The sequence below is a fragment of the Egretta garzetta genome, unplaced genomic scaffold (genome assembly GCF_000687185.1).
Source record: "Egretta garzetta isolate BGI_Z169 unplaced genomic scaffold, ASM68718v1 scaffold511, whole genome shotgun sequence".
NCBI classification, from domain to species: Eukaryota; Metazoa; Chordata; class Aves; order Pelecaniformes; family Ardeidae; genus Egretta; species Egretta garzetta.
In genome coordinates this window covers 956,981-982,508 of record NW_009258554.1, presented here as the reverse complement: position 1 = coordinate 982,508, position 25,528 = coordinate 956,981, and the positions used below count along the sequence as shown (strand labels likewise).

Sequence of the window (25,528 nt, the reverse complement as noted above, 5' to 3'; positions counted from 1 at the left end):
CATGCATGCATGCATGTCTTTCCCTTTTTTCCTATGACATTGCAACAGCTTCTTCCACTGGGGACCACCTAACCTACGTTCCGATCCCACCCAGTGAGTAGCCTTGACCCTTGCTGTGCTCTTCATCTTTAGAGGCTTTTCTCTTGGAGAGGTTTTGTAATTTTTGCCAGCCACCTCGTAAGAGATGGAAATGAAAACCTGAGACTAAGCAGATAAATAACTGCACATCAATTAACACACGAGTGACCTTGCAGCTCCCACAGGGCTGGATGCTCAAAACCCAGCTGGTACCATGACTCAACAGCACCCTTCCCCTGAGGATTTCTGTGCTTCAGCGTAGATGCATAGCTTTCCATCCACCACACGTTCTTATTATGGGCCCCAGGTGACTCTGAGCTCAGACCTTCAGATAGACTCCAGTGGGCAATTTTCCCTGCTGTTAATGAGGCTTCTTAGATACTGCATTTAAGATCTCATATTCACAAAAAGTGAAAGAAATGGTCTGCAGAGATTTCAGTGGCTCCATGGGTAACAAAATGACCTCCAGCTTCTTTGATAGCTAATGTCAGCAACTAGGAAACCTAAAAATGATTGGCATACTCATTCTGAAATGCTACAATGTCTGCTCCCCTTGCACAAATGAGATTCCATTCCAGTCAGCTACTGCATATTTATGCTCAGCCTTTCATTAACTTATTGATCATGTGATGATACACTATCCTTCGCTACCTTTGGGGAAATAAAAAAATGGGGAAAAATTGTGCTCTAATGGTGGGGCTATTTCATGCTTCCTGAATATTCAGTCCAATCCTCCTGGTCTCTTTCTGTCCTCCTTTCTCCCCAAAAGCTTCATGGATCTCCAAAGACATCCCACAAGAGAGGGTGATTACCATTCCCCAGTAAGCCGCTGAGGCTGCCATTATGTGACATGTAATTATACAGCTAAATCAGGGTCAAGCGTCTCCCTTTAAGGGTAAAATATGGTATTACACTCTAAATTCCTGTACTGCAAAAACAAACAGTGCCATCAATTCATTTCCAGTCAGACCTCCACCCCCTTGGGAAAAGTATACAGAACTTTCTGGTGGGAAAAATAGTCTGGAAATACAACCTCTTTATTAGAGTGAAAGCTCTTCCCTCATTCAGCTTGTCTTTCATTAGCCACTCTGGTACACTCCAGTGAGGAATGTGGCTTGAAGAGGTACTTTGAGGTCGCAAAAGACAAGTCCTCAAGGGGTGTAGCTCACTCTTGATATGTACTTGTAATTCCTGACAAGATTAGGAGGTCTGATCCAAAGCTAAGTAACAACATGGCCGTTCGTAGGTAAATGTCTCTAACAGGGTGGCTTTTTAAGGAAGGATTCCATTACCTTGCACACAAATGAAGCATCTATGTTCTTTGTTTTCTCTAAGCTCTCTTACTGTGAATAATATCTTCCTGTTTTTTCACACTTCTGTTTGAAACACAGAGGGAGCAGGTGAGGAGGAAAGGAAGGGTTTGAAATTCATGTGTTTCCTTAATTCAACACTGGCATATTGGATGTGGGGTTGAGTAAAACTGCATTCATATCTGTGGTCCCTCTCTATCACTCATCTAAGAGGTACAGGAGGAAGAGAAGAGCTCTCTGAGTCCGCCTTACAGCCACAAAATAACGTACCATGGTAATGCTCTTTCTGTGATCCCAGAGCAGACCAGCCCATGACTTCCAAGCAAGGAGCTGGCTGGTGAGACTCAGCAGAGCACTCTGCGAGGAGCTGCTCACAGTGTAAATTTGGAGCAACTCCATGGAAGTTAGCGGAGCGACTCCAGACAGGCTGTGGTGTCACAAAGGTCCAAAAAGCAGCTATTTGTGATAGCAATGAAAAAGGGACCTTTTCTTTCCAGGCCTGAGTCTCTCCTGAGATGTGCCAACTGTGTCAGTGCAGTGTCATTGCTGCTAGTGAGGTTACATTACTGCAACTGGGAGCAACATTTAATTCACTGGATTCGGTGGTCATCTGAGCACAGGATTTGATGCTGTTTGTCGCCTGGGTTTTGTACCAACAGCAAATGCTGTTTTGCCAGCAGCAATGGCTGTTGGGCTCTATGTCTGGAGTTGCTCTGTAAAAAGGAATTGTGAATTCGGTTACACCAAAAACATTCCTTCAGTATGATGCCAATCACAGTAAACATAACCACCTATCCATCACCACAGGTTTAAAAATAGATAGCCATCATTTTCATGGGCAAAACCTGAACATGCACCCTTGCAGCTGCCCAAAAAGCAACCCCTTTTTTGGAGTTGTTTGGGTTTCTGATCCCCAGTGCCATGGCCGTCAGCAGGACTGTGCGCAAGAACAGGGGCAGGAGGATTGGGTCTGTTGTCTTCTACTCCGTTCTCTTTGATCCTGCAAGTGTACTCTCTGCCAAGGTTGCATCAGGCTGCAAAGGCACTTTTTGCAATTCTGTATGATCTGTGTCTGTCCTTTATTTATTCAAAATGCATTTGCCTCTACAATTTAATCTGCTGTTCTCTCCCTCCCCTTCCTCTTGGTGAAGTCTAATTACAGTTTTATTCCAGGTCCATCTGGTTGCTAACGATGCTGGACATCACTGCTGAATTCATTCTAATATTTGTTGTGTATTTTCTAGGCTGGATGCTGAATAATAATATTCTCTGAATTTGCTTTTGCTCCTGTTTCCTTCTTCCCTGTTGTAGCTAATTGCATAGTAATGTGTAGCCATGGGATGATTACTCCTCCCAGTGTAGATCTGCTAAGAGCTACCTATTTCAGGCTGCAGAATAAAAGGGGGTTTTTTACTGGTTTTGAGGAGAAGATTTCGAAGTCCACTCTACCAGCTCTATTCACTGGTGAGGAACCAGCTGGGCAGTGGCTTTCTCTGCTTCTTTTTTTTTTTTTTTTTTTTTTTCATTTTTCCTGCCCCAAACACAACGCAGTTTATAACTGTGAGTCTCAAAGCATCCTGGAGGCAGTGTTTCAGAATTTAGAAAGACACTTGTTGCCAGTGCCTGCTCCATGTGATGGTTGAACCACAGTAATTTCAGGTTCCCAAGCCTGGCCTGTGCAGTGCCAGTGCTGGGATTTAAATTTTTTTTTTTTTTTTTTCTCCTTTTTGCTTTCTGCAATGCTGCCTGGGAACACAGACTCACACTTTACCCATGACCTGACTCTCTGGCTAAGAATAGCCGTCACAGTGCAACTTGGGTTCAGTCTCACTGGAGACATGCTGCAGCTGGGAAAGAGGAAGGTCAGCTTAGCCCATGCTCACAAAACCAAACACATAAAAGGAGTATGGAGGATTTTGTATCTTTGCCTCCTTTTAGGACTGCAGCACAAGGGGAAGAGGTGGGCACAGGTGTGAGCCAAGATGAGTTTTCTTTGCTTGTGACATTGACTTGGACAGGATGTTTGCATACAGAAGCTCACCTCCTGGGCTGAACAGGACCTTTTCCAAAAGGGTCCTGTACCCTTATGGCCCATCCAGCCAAAAATCATGCAGGATGGGGATGGCAAGCAGTTCTGATTAGCATCTCCTGAGTCCTGCTTAGGGCAATGAGAGATCTGAGATGGCCCCTGAAGTAATTCTGCACAGCCAAGTGAAGGTATGAGTTTAGCAGGTGTTAGCAGATGTGCCATAGCTTGTCCTAGGCAGCTGATGTTGCAGTGATGCTGCAGCACTATGTTTAGTGTGAGTGAGCAACAGGTCTCACTCTGAGTACACGTTAAAACCGACTTTGCTCTCATTCCTACCCCTTCCTAGTGGGATGTGCCAGCACATGCTACATTCACACCTTCATTTTGTGGTGCGGACGTGCTTTCAGAGTAACAAAAATACCAGTCCTGCTCTGTAGTTTTGAGACAGGAACGAAAGCGTTAGTAATAGAAACTGTTAGGCTAATCACTGTTGTAGCACTCATTGTGGCTGGGTAAATAGCACATCCCCAGCTCGACTGTGCCCTCTGCTCCACCGTGACATGGCAGCTGGCCATTCCCAGTGCCAGCACTGAGCGTTACATCTGGAACACAGACTGGTGGATTGATATTCACACTGGCAGAAGGGGAGCTGGTTTTTTGAGAGAACCATATGACACCATTCCCGTACTCTTCCCCCAGCCAATTCTAAGCCAAACGGGGAAGGGTGCTGTGTTGCTAGGAATCAGAGATGTCTGGAGGAGCTGGTCCTGCAAGCCCTGCTCCTGTGAGCAGCCACGCTCAAAGCGCTCTGTGCGGCTTCCCTTCGCCCCCCGTCCGAGAGTCGGAGGGGAGGGGCGGCTGCCCTGGGATGGCCTTAGCTGGAGAGGGGCTGCTCCCATAAGTCGGGGATCCCAGGACTGGGCTACAGCTTGAGACGCAACGAGTAGACTTAAGAGGAAAACCCCTTGAGGTATCAGGGCAGTAATTCTAATGGTAATTTTGAACTGTTTTTGTCTGTCTAACATTCCTTTTTAATCCCCATCCTGCCTGCCCCTTCCTTATGTAGGGTTACTTTAGTGATCCTTGGAATGTTTTTGACTTCCTCATCGTAATTGGCAGCATTATAGACGTCATTCTCAGTGAAACTAATGTGAGTATTACTCTACCCTCCCCAGGATACCACCACCTCCTCCTCCTCTGCTGTTCCTTCTCTCTTTCTCTCTTTCTTTCTCTCTCTCTTTTTTTTTTCTGGTTTTTTTCCCTCTAGTCATGCTTTTCTTGAACTTGCCGTCGTCCTTCTCCTTCTCCCAGGGAAAAAAAAAGGAGGGGGGGAAATGCCTCCTTCTTTTTCACTTGTCATAGCTCGCCCCAAGGCTGTGACTGGTGAAAGCGCACAGAGTTTGGGGTGTGTGTGCTTTTTTTCCCTCCAAAAGGTAGACATGCTTGAGTGTAACTTTCTGACTAACCAGGCTTTTGTTGATACCCTCCATCATGTGAAACGTTACAGAGGTTTGAGCAACCAATACTGTAGAGTGGTAAGAGACTATTTAATATGCCCACGTAACCTCTTTCTTTTCTTATTTTTTTCCTCTTCTCTCCCTCTTTCATGCTTTTTTTGTTTTGGTTTGGTTTTTTATTTTAATTTTTTTTACTTTTTACTTTTTTTCCCTCTTTCCTCCCTTTCCCTCTCTCTCTCTCCCTCCTCTCTCTCTCTCATTCTTCCTCTCTCTTCCATTCTCTCTCTCTCTCTCTCTCTCTCTCTCCTTGGCTTCCCTGCCACATGCAGCACTATTTCTGTGATGCATGGAATACATTTGACGCCTTGATTGTTGTGGGTAGCATTGTTGATATAGCAATCACCGAGGTGAACGTAAGTAGCTGGCGTCTGTCCATGATCGTGCCTGCTCTAACATTCATTTGTCTTTCCCGGGTTCTTTTTTTTTCCCCTCCCCCTTCCTCCTTTCTTTTGAGTTTGTTTTCTGAGCCTTTTGTTTAGTTTTGAAGCTCTCTTTTTGTTTTGTTTTCTTTTCTTTTACTTTGTTTTAATTTTTGGAACGACTTAAAGGACTTTTTGACTGTTGCATCATTTTCTTCCCTTCATAATCCGCCTGGCATGAATTAAACTGTATAGCAGGAAAAGTGATGGGAAACGTGGAGTGTAAGTGTAAAAGCTATTTGTGCCATGGGAAGCTGCTAGAACAGTCCCAGGCCAGCACTTTGGTCTACCCAGTGTTATGTTTTCCTTCCCATGGCAGTTCAATACTCTCCACCCCACAGAGATCTAAAGGTCAGTTCTTTCGAGGTGGAACTGTGGGAACCAAACCAGGAATCGTCCCTGTGCCTCCTCACCCAGGCTTCCTTCAAAAGAAATAAAGACCAAATCATCTCTGTTTAGAGGAACCTGCTCCTAATGTTCAGTTTCTAATTTGAAAAAAAGGTAGATAAAATAACAACAAAACAGAAAGCCCCAAAAAACCCAAAGCACCAGAGTTTCAACCCATTTTGCGGGGTTTGCTACACGGTTTCCTCCATCTCACAAATTCCAGCAGCACAATTGACACTGATTGGCCCCACTGGTGCCCATCTCAGCAGACAGGTGAAGGATTGAATGAGCCATGGAGACTGAAATGAGCAGCTGGTGTTCAAGGAATAAATCACATCAGGCAAACTTTTTCCTTTCTTTTTTTGGAGGTGGATGGATATAGAATTACAGGATAAATTGACAAAGGACAGGCAGGAAGCGCACAGATTTCCAGAAGAAAAGCTACAAAGGACCCACTGGGTTTATGAGCACGGACAAAAATTGCACTGCAAAATCCAGCTTAGCAAGGCCAGGAAAATAGAAGAGTGAAAGAAAATTGCTGTAAATGTGGTAATGAAAAGCAAATCAATCATGAATTTGCAAAACGATGTGGCTGTTGAATAAACATTCCAGCTTGGGATTGTTGTGTACCGTAGAAGCAATCCATCGCAAGCAGAAAAGTGACAGCATAGTTTTCACTCAGTCCTGTCTTTAGGGGAAAATGTAGACAACATTTTGAAAAAATCAAAATGCCTTACTTTGAACTTTCCAAACAAAATGCTTTCATATCTTGGTTCTGGTTTAATTTCTGTTCAACTTCATTTTTTTTAATTTCTGAAACAAGGACATTTATCCAAGTTGCAATATTTTGATTTAGAATAAATGAAATATTTTATTTGACACTCCTTTGAGAGAATAGAAAATAGTTTCTAACTGAAAATGAACTTTTATTTTACGTCTCTTAAATGTCCTACTTTCTGGACAAAAAAGATTGTTTGCAACATTTCCCCCAGAATGTTGTAAGCAATTTTGGTTCCCCTTTTATTAGAGAGATATCAGGGTTGGACTGACTTTGTAGTGGGAATTTACAATGATCAGCAGACTGAAGTTGCTAATTTTAAAGAATGAAATTAAAGCCTTTTTCATGCCACACTTGTCACCAGAAAACTAAATGGGGAACCTGGCAATAGCCTTCAGATTGTGGAAAAGCTCAATTCTCATCCATAGAGGCAGAACTGTAGATGGTAATCGAGGAAGTAAGTACAGTTAACGGGAGACAAATTATGCTAAACATCCACAAGACTTTCCTGACTGATGTATTTGAGTCCTACAAAAGTCTTCCAAGCAGGAAGAAGGGAAATCCTTGTGTTTTCATAAATAAATGGAGGTCTATCATAGTCAGAAACCCTGTACTGGAGGGAAAATCTAATGGATCCTTTTGAAGACATTCGCAGTCATTTCCAGTAAATTAAAGAACTTTTTTACGTCATGGCTTAAGGCACTTAGATATACATCTCATTAAACTTCAGTCATCTGAGAGGAAGACAGATCATCACCCAGGCTTCCTCTTAGAGTTGGTGGAGAGAAATACACTCCTCCCCAGGCCAGCTGGTGCCTCCCTGTATGTGCCTATGACGGGAAATGAATTGCTCTTTGGAGGTGCCCATCCAGTGACTGGGGAGTGTCTAGGTTTGTCAGGTTTGTCTAGACACCCAGCTCTCAGATGCTAAATTTAAGCAGGATAAATCGCGTTCATTCTCAGCACGTTGTCAAGAAGGTCACGCGGCTGCTAATTGTGCTGTGTTCAGATCTTCAGTCTCCAGGGCTACCCATACTGGTGTGTTTAATTACCACTGACAAGGCTCCCTCTCTTTTCCATTCCCTGTCTAAATTCAAGTTCATGTGAGCCAAGGCCCAGAATCCAGTTTTTGGTTCCAGAAGTCTATGAAAAATGAGGGTGTGTGCCTCTGTCCCAACAGCCATCACCTGTCTTAGTTGAGGAGGCAGCAGGAGTGGCCCTGACTCTTTTAGTTAGGGTTATGAACAGCATTTCATGATGGTCCCTCTGTTTCCTCTAAAGAATCCTTTCCTTCTATACAGTTTTTACAGATTTCTGCACACGTCTTTTTGTTACCTGGCATGTTTAAATCTTCTCTTTTTATCTAGGCAAGTCCTTTGCAACTAGTTTCTAATGTTTGTTACTAAAAACTTGCACAATCTTTTGATGCACTGATAAATGAGCAGCAGCTATGGATGGAGTTTGTTCTGAAATGTTCTGAAATCCCTTTGCACTTATAACCCTTATTGAATAAGAGAATGTTTGTATGTTGGTTTGTCCTGTCGGATTCCCTTCCTGCTAGCAGCACTTGATATGTTACATCTGTAGCAGATGGGCTTTGGAAGTAGCAGCCCATCTCAGACGGACAGTTGTCACCTTCCCAAGCAGTGTGAGGCAGTTTTATCAGATACAATTCTCCCCTTCTCCACAGGAGCTTGTTGTTTTCTTGCTGTTTGTGGGTTTGAGCAAACCCTGCCTTGTGTTTCTGTACACTGTCTTGTCTTGTTCCAACAGACCCAGAGTCTGAAAAAGAAAGAAAAAATAAACCCTAAACCACCAATAAACTCCACTAATTGGAGATATTTAGCCTGGTCAGGTGCAGGTAAGATGTTTCTGCCCAAATCCTTAGAAGCTGAAGAACGTTTGTGGTAGGGTCTTGGAAGGTGCTGCTCTTGGAGCTAAGGGGCAGTTTTCATTGTGGTCAGTTAGGTAAGATAGAGAAACCTGGAACAGCTCAGTTGGGTATGTGGCATAGATGTGTAAGTCTGAAATCTCTGTGAGGTTCACCAGATGTTTGCACTCAGGGGAGGCACACCCAGCAGGTGCTGAGCTGCAATAGCTGTAGTTGCGGTGGGAACCCTGACCGGCCAGCTCCACAGTGTGCCTGTAGGTATGCGCTTGCATCTGTTTGTGCAGTTCCCCATGCACTGTTTTTTCCGTTTGACAATTATTTTTGTTTTTTGAAAAGGAATTTCCCAGACCAAAACCTTCGTTAAGATATATGTGAGTGTGCATGGGTGGGTCTTTGTGTGTGCACTCCATTGGTTGCAATATATGTTCCTGAATGTGTTTGGATGCCGGTGTATGGGCTACAAATCCATGGAAGAGTGTGCAGACACGAATCCATATGTGGAGGAAAGAGAGAGTGTATGCAAGCATACGTATTTCATACGTATTTGTGTTGTGAATGGTTGCTGGTGGAGACACGTGGGTTGTTGTGTCTGAGTCTTTGAACATGTTTTCTGAGCCAATGTGGCTATCTTACTGTGCAAGTTTGATCTGCGTATGGGTGGGTGTTTATATCTGAGCTTCCTGTATGCAGGCATGTTCATCTGCATGCCTGTGGGTGAGTGTTCACTTGCATGTCAAGCTCAGCGTATTTTTGTTAGCATGGCTGTGCATTCAAAAATAGTGAGAAGGCATGTACTCATGAGGTAGGCCACCAGGATGCCTTCAGCATTTCTGAGTCCTTTAGAAAGCCTCCACTTAAAACACCTCCATAGTGTGGAGATAAGTCAAGTGATAAGTCCAGTTGCGTCACATTAGGCCCACTAGCTAACTGCAACCTGGGAACCTCTCCCAGGTCCTCCCAACCAGCTTTACAGACACACGGTGATGCATCTCACACAACGGAGTAAGTGCAAAGGGCACAGGGCAGGTTAAAATCTGGTGGGTTTGAAAACTTCAGAGAATGGCACGGTTTCTGCCAAATTCACTTTTAAATTGCCTTACTTTCAAGATGCATTTTTGGAGCTTTGCTTCTCAGTAAGCATTACACAACTAAATTCCTAGCCGCAAAATGAAGATTTTTTTCAAAATTTTCTGGAAATATTCAGTGATTGTATTTTGGGCCACTCTAAAGCCACTTCTTAAGTAATTAAAGAGGGAGGGGAGGACTTTTTAATGTGCTATTAAAAAAAGAGTTTCCGAGGCAGAGACCACACCAGCTTGTGTCAACGCGCTTTAAGTGCTAAAACCAAGAATGACTTTTGGGGAATAAGATGAAAGATCATGTAACATATGGGGCCTGGGAAGCAGGTTCTGTGGGTTTTATTCCTTGGACTTTGACTAGATTCCTATACCTCAGTCTCCTCATCAGTAAATTGGAGATTGCTGTTATTCCCTATATTGAGAAAGCATTGTCACTGGTGTTTACAAAACACTTTAAGTTCTTTGGAAGAAAACATTAAGGTGGTAAAAATTATTACTATTATAATAATAATAGGAAAGAAAATGTTATAGGAGTTGAATAAAAGCCAGTGAATTTGGAATGTGTCATCCCAGAAGTAGCTCTGGGCACAGGCTTGCATTTCCTTCCTTTCCACATCAGCAGACACAGCCTGGAGTTGAGTGCTGTGAAGCTGACTGACAGCCTGCTGTCCCCTCCTCCAGGCAAAGAAAATTTGCTCATTTCTATTTGTTGTGCTGTATCAAAGGGGGAAATCAAGTTTTGTGCTCTGTGCTGCAGTGCCCAAAGTGATGAAAGAAAAAGAGCAGACCCTGAGTCACTGAGAAAGCTGCTAACGTAATGTCCTTCTTCTCAGTCGGGGTGAAAAGCCGACACACCTCTGGTCCATAGGGTCCTTTTTCCTTCACCCTTTCCCCTGCTGGCGTCAGACCAAAGATCCACTGTGGCTGAGTCTTCATTTGCCACCAAAGCGATGCTCATAGCAGTGCCCACTGAGCTGGGTGAGTCCCTGTGGCCAGCCGAGAGGTCGGCCCATCCAGCTGCAGTGGGCAGCTCACAGCGGGCAGATGTGCGAGAGTTAAAGAGGCATGTTCAGGTGGGAGCATGCATGTCTCTAGAGCACTGGAGTAGGTACAGTGGGGATGTTGTGTGTTTGATTCTGTCTTGAAAGGATGTCGGGGAGGGAGGGTTTGCCCCGACCTGTGAGCCTGTCGCTGAGGGCTTCTGCTGGTGCCTCTGAGCGTGTCTGCATGTGTGGGTACCTCTGTTCGTCAGCTGTGTCTGGGGGCGCATGAGGATGACTGAGAAAAACCACCTGGACTGGTGTCCATCCCACCTGTTCTACTCAGTGCCCATACTCGCCTGTCTGAGTGTGTCTGTGAATGCTGAGGGAAGTACAGAGGAGGAGGTGAAGGGACCCATGACAGGCACGCTATGTGATACAGCAGACGTGACGAGCCAGGGGGCTGTGTGAGAAGAGAAACGTCAGGGATAGGGAATTGGTGACTTTTGTGAAATAATGGAATATTTCCTTGTGTAAGTTGCCCTCCTGTTGTAGCAGTACATGTTTTCCTAAGAGTGAGCGTTGTGGCTGGTCTGAGGGTTGGTGTTTTTTTTAATGGGAGAGGTGACAGGAGGAGAAAACAGGAATGTAAAATGTCGTGTGTGATGTGATCCATGGTGGCATCTGGGAGATGTAGGACCTGGGTGCTTCCGGAAGTAGCACCCCTATGAAGAACGTTAGAGAAACCCAAAACCTATCTTGCTGTATTCCTTCCCCTAGAAAATGTTGGTCAGGTCTGTTGTGCCCAGGCCTGCTGGGCAGTGGTTTGGTTTTTGTCTGTCAGATATTCAGGAGAGCTGAGTACTTTATATCTTGCATTTCTGAAAAGTTTTCCAAATTCTGATAGGAAGTCAGCAGAGGGTTGCAGCCTGGTCGATTCTCAAGTGCTGGTGCAGTAAGGCCAGAGAGATGCCAGAGCATTCAGCTCGCAAGAATACTTGGAGACATGTGCAGTGACTTCTCCTTTAGCCTTTTTTATTTCTGAAGTAAAGCAGCTCAGGCTTAAACCAGGCGCATGGGGCCTTTTCCTTACAGTCATCTTGCTTTTGGTGTCAAGAGGCTTCATATGATTTGTCATGGGCTCCTGCTCCCATTCTTTGGAATACCTGACAGCTTATACTCAAGTCTCCCTCTCACCTTCTCCTGCACTTCTCCCTTTTAACCCACCCCCTGCCTTTCTTCCTTTTCTCCCTTGCTTTCCTCTCCCTTGTCTCCAGCCACACTAAACCTCACGAGGTCATTTTCACCCTCAATCAATGTGTCTGAAGGCAGAGAACCAGTGGCTTAAATCCTGCCGTCCTTATTCAGGCAGAACTGCCCCCCAGGGTGTTTTGCCTGTGCAAGGGCTGGAGCGGTCAGCCCCTGCAGCACAGTCCTATACACACACCCCCCCGCAATGGGAGCAAGGATCGGTGGAAGGACGACATACATCTAGCCTGCACCTCAGTTGGGACTGGCATTCATCTCTGTCGCTGCGTCTGTCTGTCTTTCTGTCTCTGCCTGTCTGGTTCTCTCCGCTTCCATGCCCTTTGCTGCTCAGATTTTGGCCATCAGCTGCCACTGAACACAAATCTTTGCAGTTCCTAGAACTTGCAAGTTCATTTACCCAAACCTTCCGGAAGAGGCAGAAAACATCTCCCTCCCTCTCTCCTTCTCTCTCTCTTTCTTTCTCAAATGCCGTCTGGGTAGCAGAGGCCTCCAAATTACGTAGCAAAGGGCTGGAGAAGCACAGTGGCTTCTTTTGACATCTTGTGTTGTCATACCCTTACTGCTGCCATCCTAGAAGTTGTATGTAGTCCTGAGCTATCCCTGTGTGCGTGTATATGTATGTATATATGACTTGTTTTCTTTTTGGAAAAAAAAAAACTACTGATAAAATTGATGTGGGGGGTGGATTTAGTTTGCTTTTTTTAATATCTGGTGGAGGTTTTATTGCTAGTATAATCCAGGTAACACACTGTGGTGGCCTCAGCTTCTTTGTGTAGGAAGCCACGTTGAAGCATGGTTGTGAGCTGTAGCAGGGGCAAATGCTAGTAAACAAGTGCTTTATCTTGCCTTTGGTGAATAGCAGGAGAGCTGCCTTCAACTCTTCCCCAAATTAGGCTTAGATTGATTTGAATTTGATCACCTCCCATGCTTAATCAATAACTCTAGTGCATGTTTTTCACCCTCTGTTGGTGAGAAAGAAGTATGGTAAGACTATCTGACCACAACCATGTTTGAACGGGGTTATTTTGTTTTTATTGATGTATATTTTTGTTGTGAAGATGGGGTCTCTTTTTTTTTTTTCCTTTTGGCTTAAAAATGTTGGTATTCTGAGTGCATTTCCAGAGTTCATAATGTGATTTGCCCATTCAAAGAGGTGATTTTTGTAACTGCACAAATTTTTTCTGTAAGGAAGTCTGTGTGAAATATGGGCAAACAGAAAAAAAGTGTATGTATTTTTTGCAGAAAAGGGGATAGTAAATGCAAATGACTCTTTCCTCAGTTTACCTGAGTAGAGCTGTTACTGATGACTAGCAATATCAGCACCATAAGAAGAAAACACATAGTTTCCATGGCAAAACCACTTTGAAAGACTCTCCATGGTACCCATTTTTGAGGATTTACCTCAATATTGTGATTTCCACAGAACTACTTGGCTTCTGACATTATTCCAGGTGCATGGAATAATCAGAACATATTTTAATGCAGGGGAGATTTAAGAGCAGCATAAAAATAAATTTGTCATACTGGATAAATATAACCACACACATGCTAGTTAACTAAAATACAAGAAACTGAAAATAAAGAATCCAGGAGAACTCATTCTTAGACACTAATTGTAAAAGCAGTAAAAAGAAAGTTAGACAGCCCTATAGCTGTAAGACTTGATGCACAGACCTGTCTGCAGTCCTTCTGAGTGAAAATGCTTAGAGCTCTCTTCAAAATGGTGGGGCACAGCATCTCATTTACTGCAGTGAGTGGATCGTGCTTTTAATTACTGCAGGTTTTCTCATACCCAAAACCTTGTTGAGTTTTAAGGCTTTTAGGGAAGGAGTCCTGATTTCTTATTTCACCATAAATGATTGTTACAGTAACAATAATAGCTAATAGTAAGAACACAAAGTACCACAGGCCTTGTCCTGTGTTGGTTTGATGGTAGAACAACTGTGTGGCAAATACATTCGAGTACAAAGAGTTCTTTAAAAAGCTGCGTCCAGATTTTCTGACCAGTATTTAATTTTTCTTGTCATTTTTCTATCACATCACTTTAAAAAAAAAGGCTACAATATTCTGGCATCAACATTTGTGATATAATACAGTTCTATTTCATTTTCCTTTTAGTGCCAATATGTTTCCACAAAGCTAGTTAAAATGCTCAAAAGAAAAAATAATAAAAAAAATTAGAACTACCCTAAGCTGGTTATATTTTCCATTGGCTTGCTAGCCAGGATAAATCATTCCTTTTGCTTAGCAAACATTTCTTTTAACTTTCCCTGAACTCTAGTAGAGATTGTATGTTTATGAGTCCATAGAAAATCTCTGATTCCTTAGATCATCTCTTAATATATGAATGTTAATTAATGGTAGCTCCCCAAGCACTCCAAGTTAGATGGTCAAAAAGATGCTCGGGTGAGTTCAAATCCAGCTAGTTCTGTCATCTAAGGCAATTCCTTGAAGCAATGAAAGATTTTTCTGGCATTTAATTCTCCTTTTTCTAAGACCTACTTTGTTTAGAATGCCCAAGGAATTTTCCAGTGTTGCTGTTCTCCACACACAGATTGCAGTAATAAAGGGTGCACAATCCCCTGTATTTCGCTCATTCAGTTTTGCCGTAAAAGCTTCTGTTCTTTATCCAAATTACAAGAGCTTTTGACATCAGTCCTCCAAGACCTCATTGCGTGCACCCTCTTACTATTATACATATTTAGAGATCTGCTAACTGGTTCCAGATTGCACTGCCAGTTGCAATGAAAGCAATGAAGGTGACAGAAGAAGGGAAAACACACACAAGTATTTTACTTGTTTTCCTCTTTAACTTTCAGTTCTCCATCATCATCTTGTCCCCAGCCATTTTCTCCAAATTTTGCTGAAATCTTGGGTAACAGAGATCATGTTTCCCATTCCCAGGAGCACCAGGAGTAGTTTTCAGCAAGGCAGTAGTTAATTCCCCTCTACCCATGGTATCAGTGATTTTTCCCATCTGTCTTCAGCCAAGATACCATCAGTCCAGGGGAAAGGCTGTTGCCCATTGTGAAGGTTTTTGCGCCAGGCACACCCAGCAGCAGTTCAGCGTTCAGCATGGTGATGGGTATCAGTTTGCAAACCCAGACGCACAGACTAACAGGAATTTTTGAGACTCCCATTAAGTAAAGACCTGATTGTGGGGGTTTTGCTGGTAGGCAAGAGAATGTGGCCTCACAGCCAGATTTGTAATCAAAGGTAAACACATATAAACTAATTTTACCCTTTCTAATATAGTCAATATAGCACCCTCGTTTAGCTCCTGCCCCGCTCCCTGTACTCTCAGATGTACTAGCCGGGCAAACATAAGGGGTTTTTTTTATTATTTCTCACAAGACAACTGTTTTTTAAAATGGCAGTGCTCTTACCTTCCCTCACTGGTCTGTTCTTTGTGGAGACTGTCTGGCACAACATGCCAAGAAAATGACTTCGGCTTTATATATCTTCCTAGACATCTGCTAAATGGGACCCATTCCCAGCTGCATCCGGATGACCTAGCTGTGGAGACTGAATTGCTGCTTATGGTCAGCTGATTGATAGCCAAAAGTGTGGCTCTGACTCTAATTGCTAGTAAAATTGACAATGTTGCAGAGTAATGGGATATCCCAGCTGGTCACATCCCTGTCGTCCTCTCAAAATCCAGTTTTGAACTCAGAGATACCAGTCAGCAGGGCTGTCTGCTGAGCCTTGTCTGAGAGATGGGGAGATAATCTGCTTCACCCAAAGCCAGATCAAGTGACATCTTTTCCTAGGCTGAACAGACATGAAGACAAAGATGCTTCAGCAGTAAAGAAACACTTGTCAATAGAAAAGCACTAATACAAATTGATATTTAGAGCTAGGGATTTTGAGGCTCAACTGTTTGCCCAGACTTGAACATAGTAGCGTGCACAGTGAGCATTACTTACCATCCAAACTATCCCTACTATTTTTTTTTTAACCAAAGAATTCATCAAATCAATAATCATTTATTCTTGGGAAGAAACGTAGAACAAAAAGCTGTTGCTCAGTAGCTTTGTAACAGCTAGCGGCAGTCTCCATATGACTGCCTCTAACATGCTCTGATAATGCCTGTGATTGGCATTTCCAGTCCTAGAATGGCTCTCGGGCTTTATTGTATCCCATATGAACATACAGAAATCCAGTATGACTCTGTAGGTTGTTTTATTCTAGGAAACATTCTGCATCAACATTAAATAACTTTCTAATTGAAAAGGCAATTAAAAGACACAGTCTGGGAATTAAATACTAACTGCTACAAATCTCGGATGAAAATGGTCCATAACAAACTCTCTCCTTGGGCTGCTGGTATCTCTGGCTATCCTCCCTTGAGCAGAGAGAGCGTCATTACCCAAAAGTAACAGGGGCTGCTAGTTCACCTCTATCTACTGTCTCTTCCAACCTACAGTCCTGTTGTATTTGAACAAAGGCGGACGGGTTTTCTCCTGTTTTCAATGGCATGTGTAGTTTCTTTCAGCACTTTCATCAAACCGTAAGATGGCTCATTCATCTTCACCCTGTCCCAAAGCCTTTGGGCTTGCCAAAGGAAGGATCCTGGCAACACTGCATGCAGAGTCTTTGAGCTGGTAGACTGCCTGCCTTCCTCCCTGGAAAAACCTGCTCATGATCTAGTCTCCATCTGGCTCCATTTGTCCCCAGAAGAGTTATCATACTGAGGAGTGGGTATTTTGCTGCAGATCACAGGCCTGCTTCTGACCTTAACACTGCCAGTGTGATTCCCCATCAGTTATATGGGAGTTGCAAAGATGCTACTGAAGCTTCCTTCCGGATTCACGCGCTCCTGCCAACCACATCACAGTAAACCCTTCACACCGAGCTCCCAGCAAACCTCTTCATGGATGGACCCCGACAAAGTGCAAAGGTCTCCAGCCTCCTTTCTGCCCTAGGCAGGTGAGGCTGCACAGAGAAAGCCCAGTAACACCAATATGCAGAGGGCGCCAAGTTTCAATCTGTTCCTCATTTTTCCTACTTCCTTATCCTTTTCCCACACCATGGAATCCTGTCATGTAGTTAATAAGTCATTGACAAATAGCTGAAGAAGTGTCCAAACGCTCAGTGCACTGAAGACAAGCACAGCCATGACAGAAGGAGGACATGCTTCTGGGAGTTTGCTTAATTCCTTCAAATCATCAGCCTCCAGGGAAGATGAAGCCAGATGTTACTCATCCTCTCAGTACTAATGAAGTATTGCAAAGGGTTGGAGACCAGGAAAGCTACTGCCTACCTATGGCTCAGGAAATTCAGCTTAGAGAAGAACTCTGCTGCCATTATCCTTTCCAAGACAGGCTGTGGGATGGTACAAGAAATGGAAAAATCCGTAATTTATACAACACACACAACAGCATGTATTTAAAGTAACCGAGACTGGTATGAATGCTTTGAACAGTCTCTTTCTCCTATTTCATTTCAAGATCAAAATCAGTGGCATGGTATTAGCGCACAAGAACCTTAGCAGGCCAAGCCATGTCAGAGACCATCTCTCTACCTGCAGCCCTCCAGAGCAGCAGTGCTTTCACAACACTGCTACAGATAAGAAGTCAAGATGATGGGTTTATTTGGGTGTTTGGGATGGGAGAACTGAATATGAAAAGAAGTGTCATTCATAATGAGTCAAACCCAGATACAGTCTGTGCTCCTTTTAGAAAGCCAGCCCCAGAGATTTCCCTCCCTCCATCCCTCAAAGGCAATGTAAAAAAAAAAAGAGAGTAATGACCAATGTAAGAGAGAACATAAATCTTCCTGAAGAGGTGGAGGAAAAGAAGACTTCCATTTTCAGCACGGTGCTAAATGCACTACTGGGTTTGGTGTTTAAAAGCCATATTAACTTTGCCATAGGAAGAGCAGCAAGGCACATTGGACTACTTAGGAACAGCAATGAGGAAACTGTAGGCATGGATGGTGATATTGCTGAGGAAAGCTGGAGAGCTGGGAACGTTAAATTTTCGCACTTGTTCTCTCTCCATATTGCTCAGTGGTCTGGTCTGTTCCTAGGGTCATCCCCCTCAGTCTGCTCTGGGCTGGGATGGCCTGATTACCTCCTTTGGGAGCCCTTGCCCTGGGGATCAAGAATTGGTCAAGTGAAATGGCAAGTTGACTGAAAAAAGTCCACTCTCTCACACATGGCTTCTGGCAGAGGTGTTCAAATCAGCAAAACCTCTCCTCAGCTGATACTCAACCTGGAAAATCCTTAAAGTCACTCCACCTGTAAAACAAAAGTAAAAGGTCCCGCACACAAGTAGCCTTTCAGCATTTATTCTCATGGCTCGGTTTATCTTCAGAGCCTTCCTATCCAGATGCTCTAGGGGGTTTTTTTGCTACCTGTCCCACAAAACACAAATAATAAAACACCGGCAATCTGGACCTGCCTCTCTGAGTCAGACCAGTACTTGTACCTGAAGCTGAGCACTACACCTCTGATAGTGTTTAATACCTGCTTGTTTCTCAGGAGCCCCCCAGGCTTGATTACCGTAAGTCTTGAACTCTTCATTTACCCAGAGCTAATGACAAGGTTTATTAAAACATCCTGAAAATTAAGAATAATTTGCATAGACATACTTTACCCAATTGTTCTGCTTTTCTGAATGTCGTGGAAAAAAAGAGCTTTCAGCTGTGTAAAAAGTGACTCTTCCATTAACTGTCCAGTAATTGTCAATCTGCATAACCAAATTAAAGCAATTGACTTTCCTTATATTTACCTTAAGCACTTGGAACCATAAGATTACTGGCTGACAATTTCATGGATATATATATGAAATTAATTAATACACTATTCAAATTGGTATGATTTGCATAGTTGAAGCTAATTAGAAAAGCAAGCTCTAGAATTTCAAAATCTTAGAACACATAGGAAATGGAGGAAAAAAATTGATAGCTGCAGGACTCATTTGCTTTAAAAGTTACCTTGACCTTATTAACTGTATTTGAAACAGGCTTTTGTTGCATACAGATATGCTAATATTTCCCCTGAGATCGGAGATCGTGTGGCATCTGCATGAAGTATAAATGCTTATGTATTGCATTTGTATGAGCTGGCACTTTATGTCTGTTGACTAACATGACTTAGGGCAGGCAGAAATGTAATAGCAATTTTCACTGCAGGTGTCGTTTTTCCTAATTCCCCTTATTGCACCAAACAAAATTTTAATTCCCTAGTGCAAGAGATTTCAGTCTCTTCTGCAGAGCTGTCTGAGGATTGGGACATAACATGGCACTGGAACAACTCAGGGCTTTTTCCAGGGAAATCAGCAAGGTGCTCACCATTTGCCCCAGTAAAGGCAGCAAATTTAGTCCCTCTTTTCCTATCAGATGGCACCCTTTTCTAACAGGCACTAAAACTAACCTCAAGTTATTAAAGTTATCAAAAAACCCCTCTGGTGTTTCACCCAGATTAGAGTTATAGGAAGTCTTGATTTTTTTGTTTTGCAAAAGCCCTTTGTAATTGTAACATTTTTTTCTGTTTTAAAATAGAATAAAAATTTAAAATTGCAAAATTTTCAGTAAAAGATCATTGCAACAGAAATAATTGAGGAAAATCAAAACATTTGCTTAAGTAAAGTAAAAACAGTTTAGTCTAGGACTGATTTTTTTTTCATATTTATATAACATTTCTAATTTAAATGAAAACTCGAAATGTGTGAGGAGAAAATGTGAGGTTTCAATCTTACATTTCTTAAATGCTTTTTTCAAAATTGACATGTTTCTACAGAATATTTCACTTTCAGCATCATCATTTTTCTAATGGAAAATATTTCTGTAGAAACAAAATAATTCTTGCTCATTTTATTCAAAATATCCCCAGAAATTCTCAAAGAACTACACCTTTAATGGAAGAATGTAGATTTTGAGCAGCTTGCTTGGCTTATTTTTTATTTTTTTCCTGCTAATAATTTGATTTCACCGCAAGGTTGTGGGAATTGAGAATTATGCCATCTGCAATCCAGTAGTATTCCCTGACAGAGAAATACCAGATACATTTCTGCCTGGGCTTATAATAACTTCACAGGCTTTGGTGGCAGGTAGATTATCTCTAGAGTTCTCGTGATTAAAACCACACACAGCAGTGGCAGACAGATGACTCTGGAGGGGGTTGTGGTAACTCCCCAGGGTAATGGCAGGCTCTTACCTGCCAGCAGCCAGGTTGATTTGAAACCCCAGCTTTTTCCAGCTCTCCACAAAGACTTGCGTTACTCAGGCAGCCTCCTGAGGTCACTTCAGACTTTTGACACATACACCAGAAAAGGTCTGGTGGCTTTTCTTTTATCATCCCTCCATGACACTGATGAATGCTAAATCTGTTTTTTTCTTATACCCTGGTAAATTCTTGTTCTTCTTGAAGCTCATGTCCTTGCAGATCCCATCTCAGCTTATGTGTGACCCACATGCATAAAAGAAAAAATCTCCAGAACAGTAGTGCTCCTGGCTTGCAGTTGCCCTATTTGTGCCCTTTACATCCAGTCAAGATGAAAGTGGCCAAGCAGCTGAAACGGCTCTTCAGTTCTTTCTCACTCCCTATAGCAACAAAACTGTTGCTCATCAGGTATCCCGTAATTAAACTGCTCTTAATCCCCCTCAAAATCTTATCTGTGTTTGTACAATGGGTTCATATCCCTGGAATGTCTCTTTCTGCCCTTCATTTTGTGCCCAGGAAGGTCAGAGATGCAGTATGGCTAAAGTAGGCAGGACCCTTGGAGGACATCTAGATACAAAGAACTTGAGCTAGAAAAGACCGATATCCTAGAACTTCAAAGGAGCTACACAGCACTGCAGCCTCCTCAGGTGAACTCTAGAGTGGATTCTCAGAGGCACCCTTCCTGCAATGAGTAGGAAAAAAAGCAAGAAGTTAATATCTATCACCCCCTTCCTCATGGGAGAAGACTAACAGACCAATGGACAAGTTTCCAACAGATACGGCATCTTCACAGGTAACTTTTCATTCTCCAGATGTCAACAGCAATCAAGGAAACATCTTGGCAGACATCCATCACCAACAACCAACTATTGCAAGTGGTCTCCTAAGAGCTTCATCCACAAGCCATATTTTTCTCAGTGGAGAAATGCTGTTATAAATTGCCTGTTGCAAAAGGCAACATAAACATCTGACCGTTTGTTTTCTTAAGGAAAAAGAAGATACTGTATCGTATCATGGTGCCAAAGTCTCAAACACAGATTTCCTCTCGTCTCTTCAAATCTAGGGCTACCAGGCAAAATTAGAAGGCTGCCATTGTACCACTGCATTGACTGAGACAACTCTGACTAACAAAGCAACAATAACACTGTGCATTCGCCTGCTTAAATGTTCCCCAAATCAAGCCAGGCCAAAGTTCTCCACAACAGAGAGGTTGTATTCTGTCCTGTAAAAAGAGATTCCTCCCTATGAATGGAAGAAATCTTGTTAGAAAATAAAAAAAAAAAAAAACTATCAGCAAAGACATTTTACTCCTCAAATGTTGGGAAAAAAAATCAGTTTGGACTTCCTAGCAAAGACTGGATCCTCTGAAGGAGCTGAACTCATCATCTTCAGTGTGTCCTGTGGTGTAAAAAAATTACTACCGTCAACAGTGCTGGTAAAGGGAGTGCCATCTGTACCGTCATCTCAGTGGCAGTCAGGCTTCTACAACTACTGAAACATACTTACCCAGCAGTCAAGGAGCCTCCTTGGATATATTGATTAAATATATTCTGTACAAACCTAATGGAGCTCCCCTTCAGGCATTTCTAGGTGCTGCTTCTCTGGATAGCCATTATAGTTGTTGAAACACCAGCCAAAAACCACCAGGGAACTCAAACCTCTCAACATGGTCCTCCATCTCCAGCGTTCCACAAAGATGAGATGGGATTGATGCCTTTTCTCAGGATTTTTCTACTGAAACTTTAATTTTAATCTCTTTATTAACACACTTTATTTTTTTCTTCCAAATCTTTATCTATCCAGAAGATATTCTAAGCCATGGATATTTCAAGGGGCTTTGATACTACTATGATGGTGCAAAGTCTTTAGTCTTTTTGCTCATGTTTTTGCTCCCGTCTTTACAGCTCTGAAGATCCGAGTCATCCCTTCTCAGAATTCCAGAATGGGTTACATTACAGCATAAACACTGTATGATATTGACTGTTACCTATTGCCCATGAAACATTGAAACTGGTTCTCCCGGAGTGCAAATTTTATCCTCTCCTACCTTCCAAAGCATTCATGCTATAATAAGGATTTGGAAACCCGTAAACACAAACCGTTAAAAACTATTTCCTTGACTTGGTGGCAAGATCAGACACCAAGTTTGACATGTGAGTCAGTATGGAGGTCCAGGAGACTCCTACCCAGGTGGAGTATGATTAGCAGGAACGCAGTACTGTCGCTTACCTTATTCGGTGCTGTGGCCTCTGAGATTTCAAGTATCTCACCGTTGAACAAACATGTCTTCTTGCCCAGAGACCTCCTTATCTGGGATCCTGAATTCATGATGGGCATAAGCGGTGCCTTACACTTTTATGCCTGTAGGGGCTTTAAGGATGCACACAGTTTAGTGGCAGCTCAAGCAAGGTGCCTGTTTAAAATGTTGGTGCTCTGGTGCACACTGCACATAGTTAAAATGAGATATATGCAGGCAACAATATTCTGAGCTTTTCAGACATGCTTCAGAGATCCCTCAGTCTTTATCCTACTGAATCTTTAGCTTCTGCTTTTCTGTTTCTTGACCTCTTCTGCTCCTTAGCACCTCTCTTACCTTTCTTAGTATGGTGACATCAAGGGGGAGAGGGAAGAAGAAATGGCCTGAGCAGTTTCATTGCACTCATCCCCATTGAGTGTCTTTACACAGATGCATCCTGCCTCAGATATTCCTCTTGCCACTCTTAGCCTGCAGGTTCCCTTCTACATCACCCTTAATATGCCCCTGGACCTGTTTGTGATTTATACTTCAGGTCACTTTTCTCCGTGACGGAAATTGCGCAGACCATCATCTCTTGACCGATCTTGCTCTTACTGTTGTTGCCCTTTCTCATTCAGTTATGGGCGTGCTACTTGTGCCCCAAATGACAAGAGCAGGGTAGAATACTTGAAGCTCCTTGGCAGGTTAGACCACATGCAGGGAGAGAGATGACTGCAAGTAAAACAGAGTACAGCTAAAGCTGCTTCTGTTAAGTGGTGTGGCTTCTCCAAAAGCTCCTTCAAAGACACTAAATAGATGAGAATTTGCTTTTGTACATTGTCCTGAGATTTGCAGAAATTAAACCCTGTCCACTTCAGATGGGCATTAGACACTGGCTTTAATTCCAACTACCTATCACCATGTCTCTCCGTCCCTGTGAACTGATGTGACTATGTTCTCGAGTGCCTGTCCTTGTCCTAAAATTGGCATACCCACATCACTTGCAAGGTTGAAGATTCTCAGAAAAATCTTGCAATAACGCTCTCAGCTTTATAGTTAGGAATGGCCACACTTGAAATTCCCAGTAACAGGTTCTCAAATATCTGTGCTCAGGTCCATAGGGTAACTTTTTGGCACAGGTGGACAATGGTAGGATTTGGCTTCTCTCTGAAACATTTGTGGATATCAGAAAATTTATTCAGTAACCCACAGCTGGGCATTGATTTTCCTCTGCACAAAACACCGTGTGCACAAGCGTATCAGGAACCTCAGCCCACAGTGCTACAGCTTGCACACATACCACCTGCCAGCGTTCACAGAAGCTTTTCCATGCTGCTTTTGAGCCTTTACAGTAGGTAGTGATATAATTTGCTAGATATTTGACCCCACCTTAAAACACAGGCCAGTTAGCTCAGGCAGTAAGAGAGGAGTAAGACAACCTCTCCTTCGCTTTCTTAGCAGTGGCAAAGATACTCAGAACCTTTGGTTTCTCATTTTTCAACGCGATGCCAAGTCCTTCGAGTTGAGCAACCCATATCAACAGTGCCTTATATAGTAATATCCTTTTACACAGCTTTTTTTACTCTGTTACATGATTATTATCTGCACTTTCTGATGACATACTAACAATATTAAAATGACAATTAAGGTATAATATTTGACAGTAACTTACAGGGCTCCTTCAGCCAGTCAGTCACAGATGCACCAACACTGTCAGGCAGGAAGGATGGAGAGTCCTGAAAGATGCTGAAAATTTTTGGGCTTCCTTCAATTAGTTGGAAGGAGCTTTCTACTTTCTACCAGGAATGCAGCAACCAGCAGAATAAGGGTCCTTCTGTTGTTAGAAAAAAATATTTGTAAAACTAGGAAGAGGAAGGGGGATGGGACAGAGAAACTCTTTGCTGAAAAGGAGATGTTTGCCCAGCAACACAAAATCAAAATCTATGCCTGATCTGTAAGAAATGTCTCTATGGGCACCGCTCCTTTATTTGGTATTCAAGCCAACTTCTGCCTGTATGTGATCTGCAAAGAAAACACAAGAGCAAACACGTGAAAGAGGAGGATAAAAGCAATGAGAGCTGACACTACCAAACCAATGAGTTAACCCAAAAAAACATTACATGATTAGGTGTACCTTGGGTTTTTAATTGTTCTCATTTGCCTATATCACCAATTAGGCTGTGCATCCAAACCACAGTTTTTAGTTAGGTAATACAATGCCAGTTTGGTTACTGCAGTGTCCTTGGAGAGCAGGAGCGCACTGCAGGAGTCCTCCGTGGCACTAGAGGTGAATTCTGCCACTGACAGGAGAAGGAATACATCAGTTTCGGCTTTGCTGATGTAGTCACAGGAAGTAATGACAGACAGGTTGGGCATATGGGGCATATGGTAGAGGTTAGGCCTGAAGGATTATCTCACTATTGAACTGAAAGACTCCCGATAAAGCTGGTTTTATTTCATTTTCACTTCTGCTTCTTACACCTAAGGGTATTTGCAGCCTTGGGTGGTTTTTTTAGAATTGCTCTCAGTATTGGAAATGGACCCAGAATTTAATCCAGGAATGTCAGGCAGGGTGTTTGCAGCAACTAGACTCTTCCAGGCATGACCAGGGCTGAGCTCAGGTCAGCTTGGCCTCCAGGGACACATCCATTGGGTCCCTGGAGCTTTGCTGTGAGGTAGATGAAGGTACAGCAAGCTAACCAGCTTTACCAACCCACTTTCCACAGCTGGCTGTGGGTGTTGTAGGGTTGCCAAGAGCTGATTAGACTGTTCCAACCCATTGTCTTAGTGACAACAGTATCACCCACAACTATGTGTAAGGGAATGGGGATATATAAATAGAAAGTGTTGCTTTAGCCCTGGGATATTATGGGTTTGCAAATCAGACTGATGCACCAGAAGCTGGCTGGTCCCTGTGTAGACGTGGCCTGGATCTGAGTCGGGGAGCTAAATCAGCCCCCGTACTGAACTTGATCGTAGTGATGCAAGAAACATTTTAATGATATCAGTACCTCCGCTGCCTGGATGCCAGGATGTCTAGCACTCAGGACATACTGGGTGCAATTCACATGTGGTGGTAGTGGATACAGCTTACATCAAATTTGATGGGAGCTGTACTTACTTCTGCCATGGCCAGCTTTGATCCTGGGCATCCTAGGGAATAAACCCAGCCTCTTGTGCATTTCTTTCAAACTCCCTTTTGCCCTCTTCTGCCATTTTGTTGCTCCTGTGTTAGCCAAGACCTAGTATACTAGGGCTCTTGATTGGAGACTTATTACAGCTTATTTCTGTCTGCCTTTCTTTAAAGCCAGCTGAACATACCCAATGCTCTTCCTCTATGGTAAGACCGAAAATACAGACCACCCTCCCAGCTTCTGTGACACTCTTT

The 25,528-nt window shown here is 43.1% G+C and overlaps 1 protein-coding gene across 1 annotated transcript in view; it reads left to right on the top strand.

Moving 5' to 3' along the window:
- Window positions 1–25,528, top strand: part of CACNA1C (calcium voltage-gated channel subunit alpha1 C) — a 489,781-nt gene that overhangs the window by 432,045 nt on the left and 32,208 nt on the right. Inside the window, exons 30-31 of the mRNA XM_009647934.2 lie at window positions 4,484–4,567; window positions 25,448–25,480. Of these exons, the coding sequence (XP_009646229.2) occupies window positions 4,484–4,567; window positions 25,448–25,480 (117 nt within the window). The remainder of the gene's footprint in view (window positions 1–4,483; window positions 4,568–25,447; window positions 25,481–25,528) is intronic.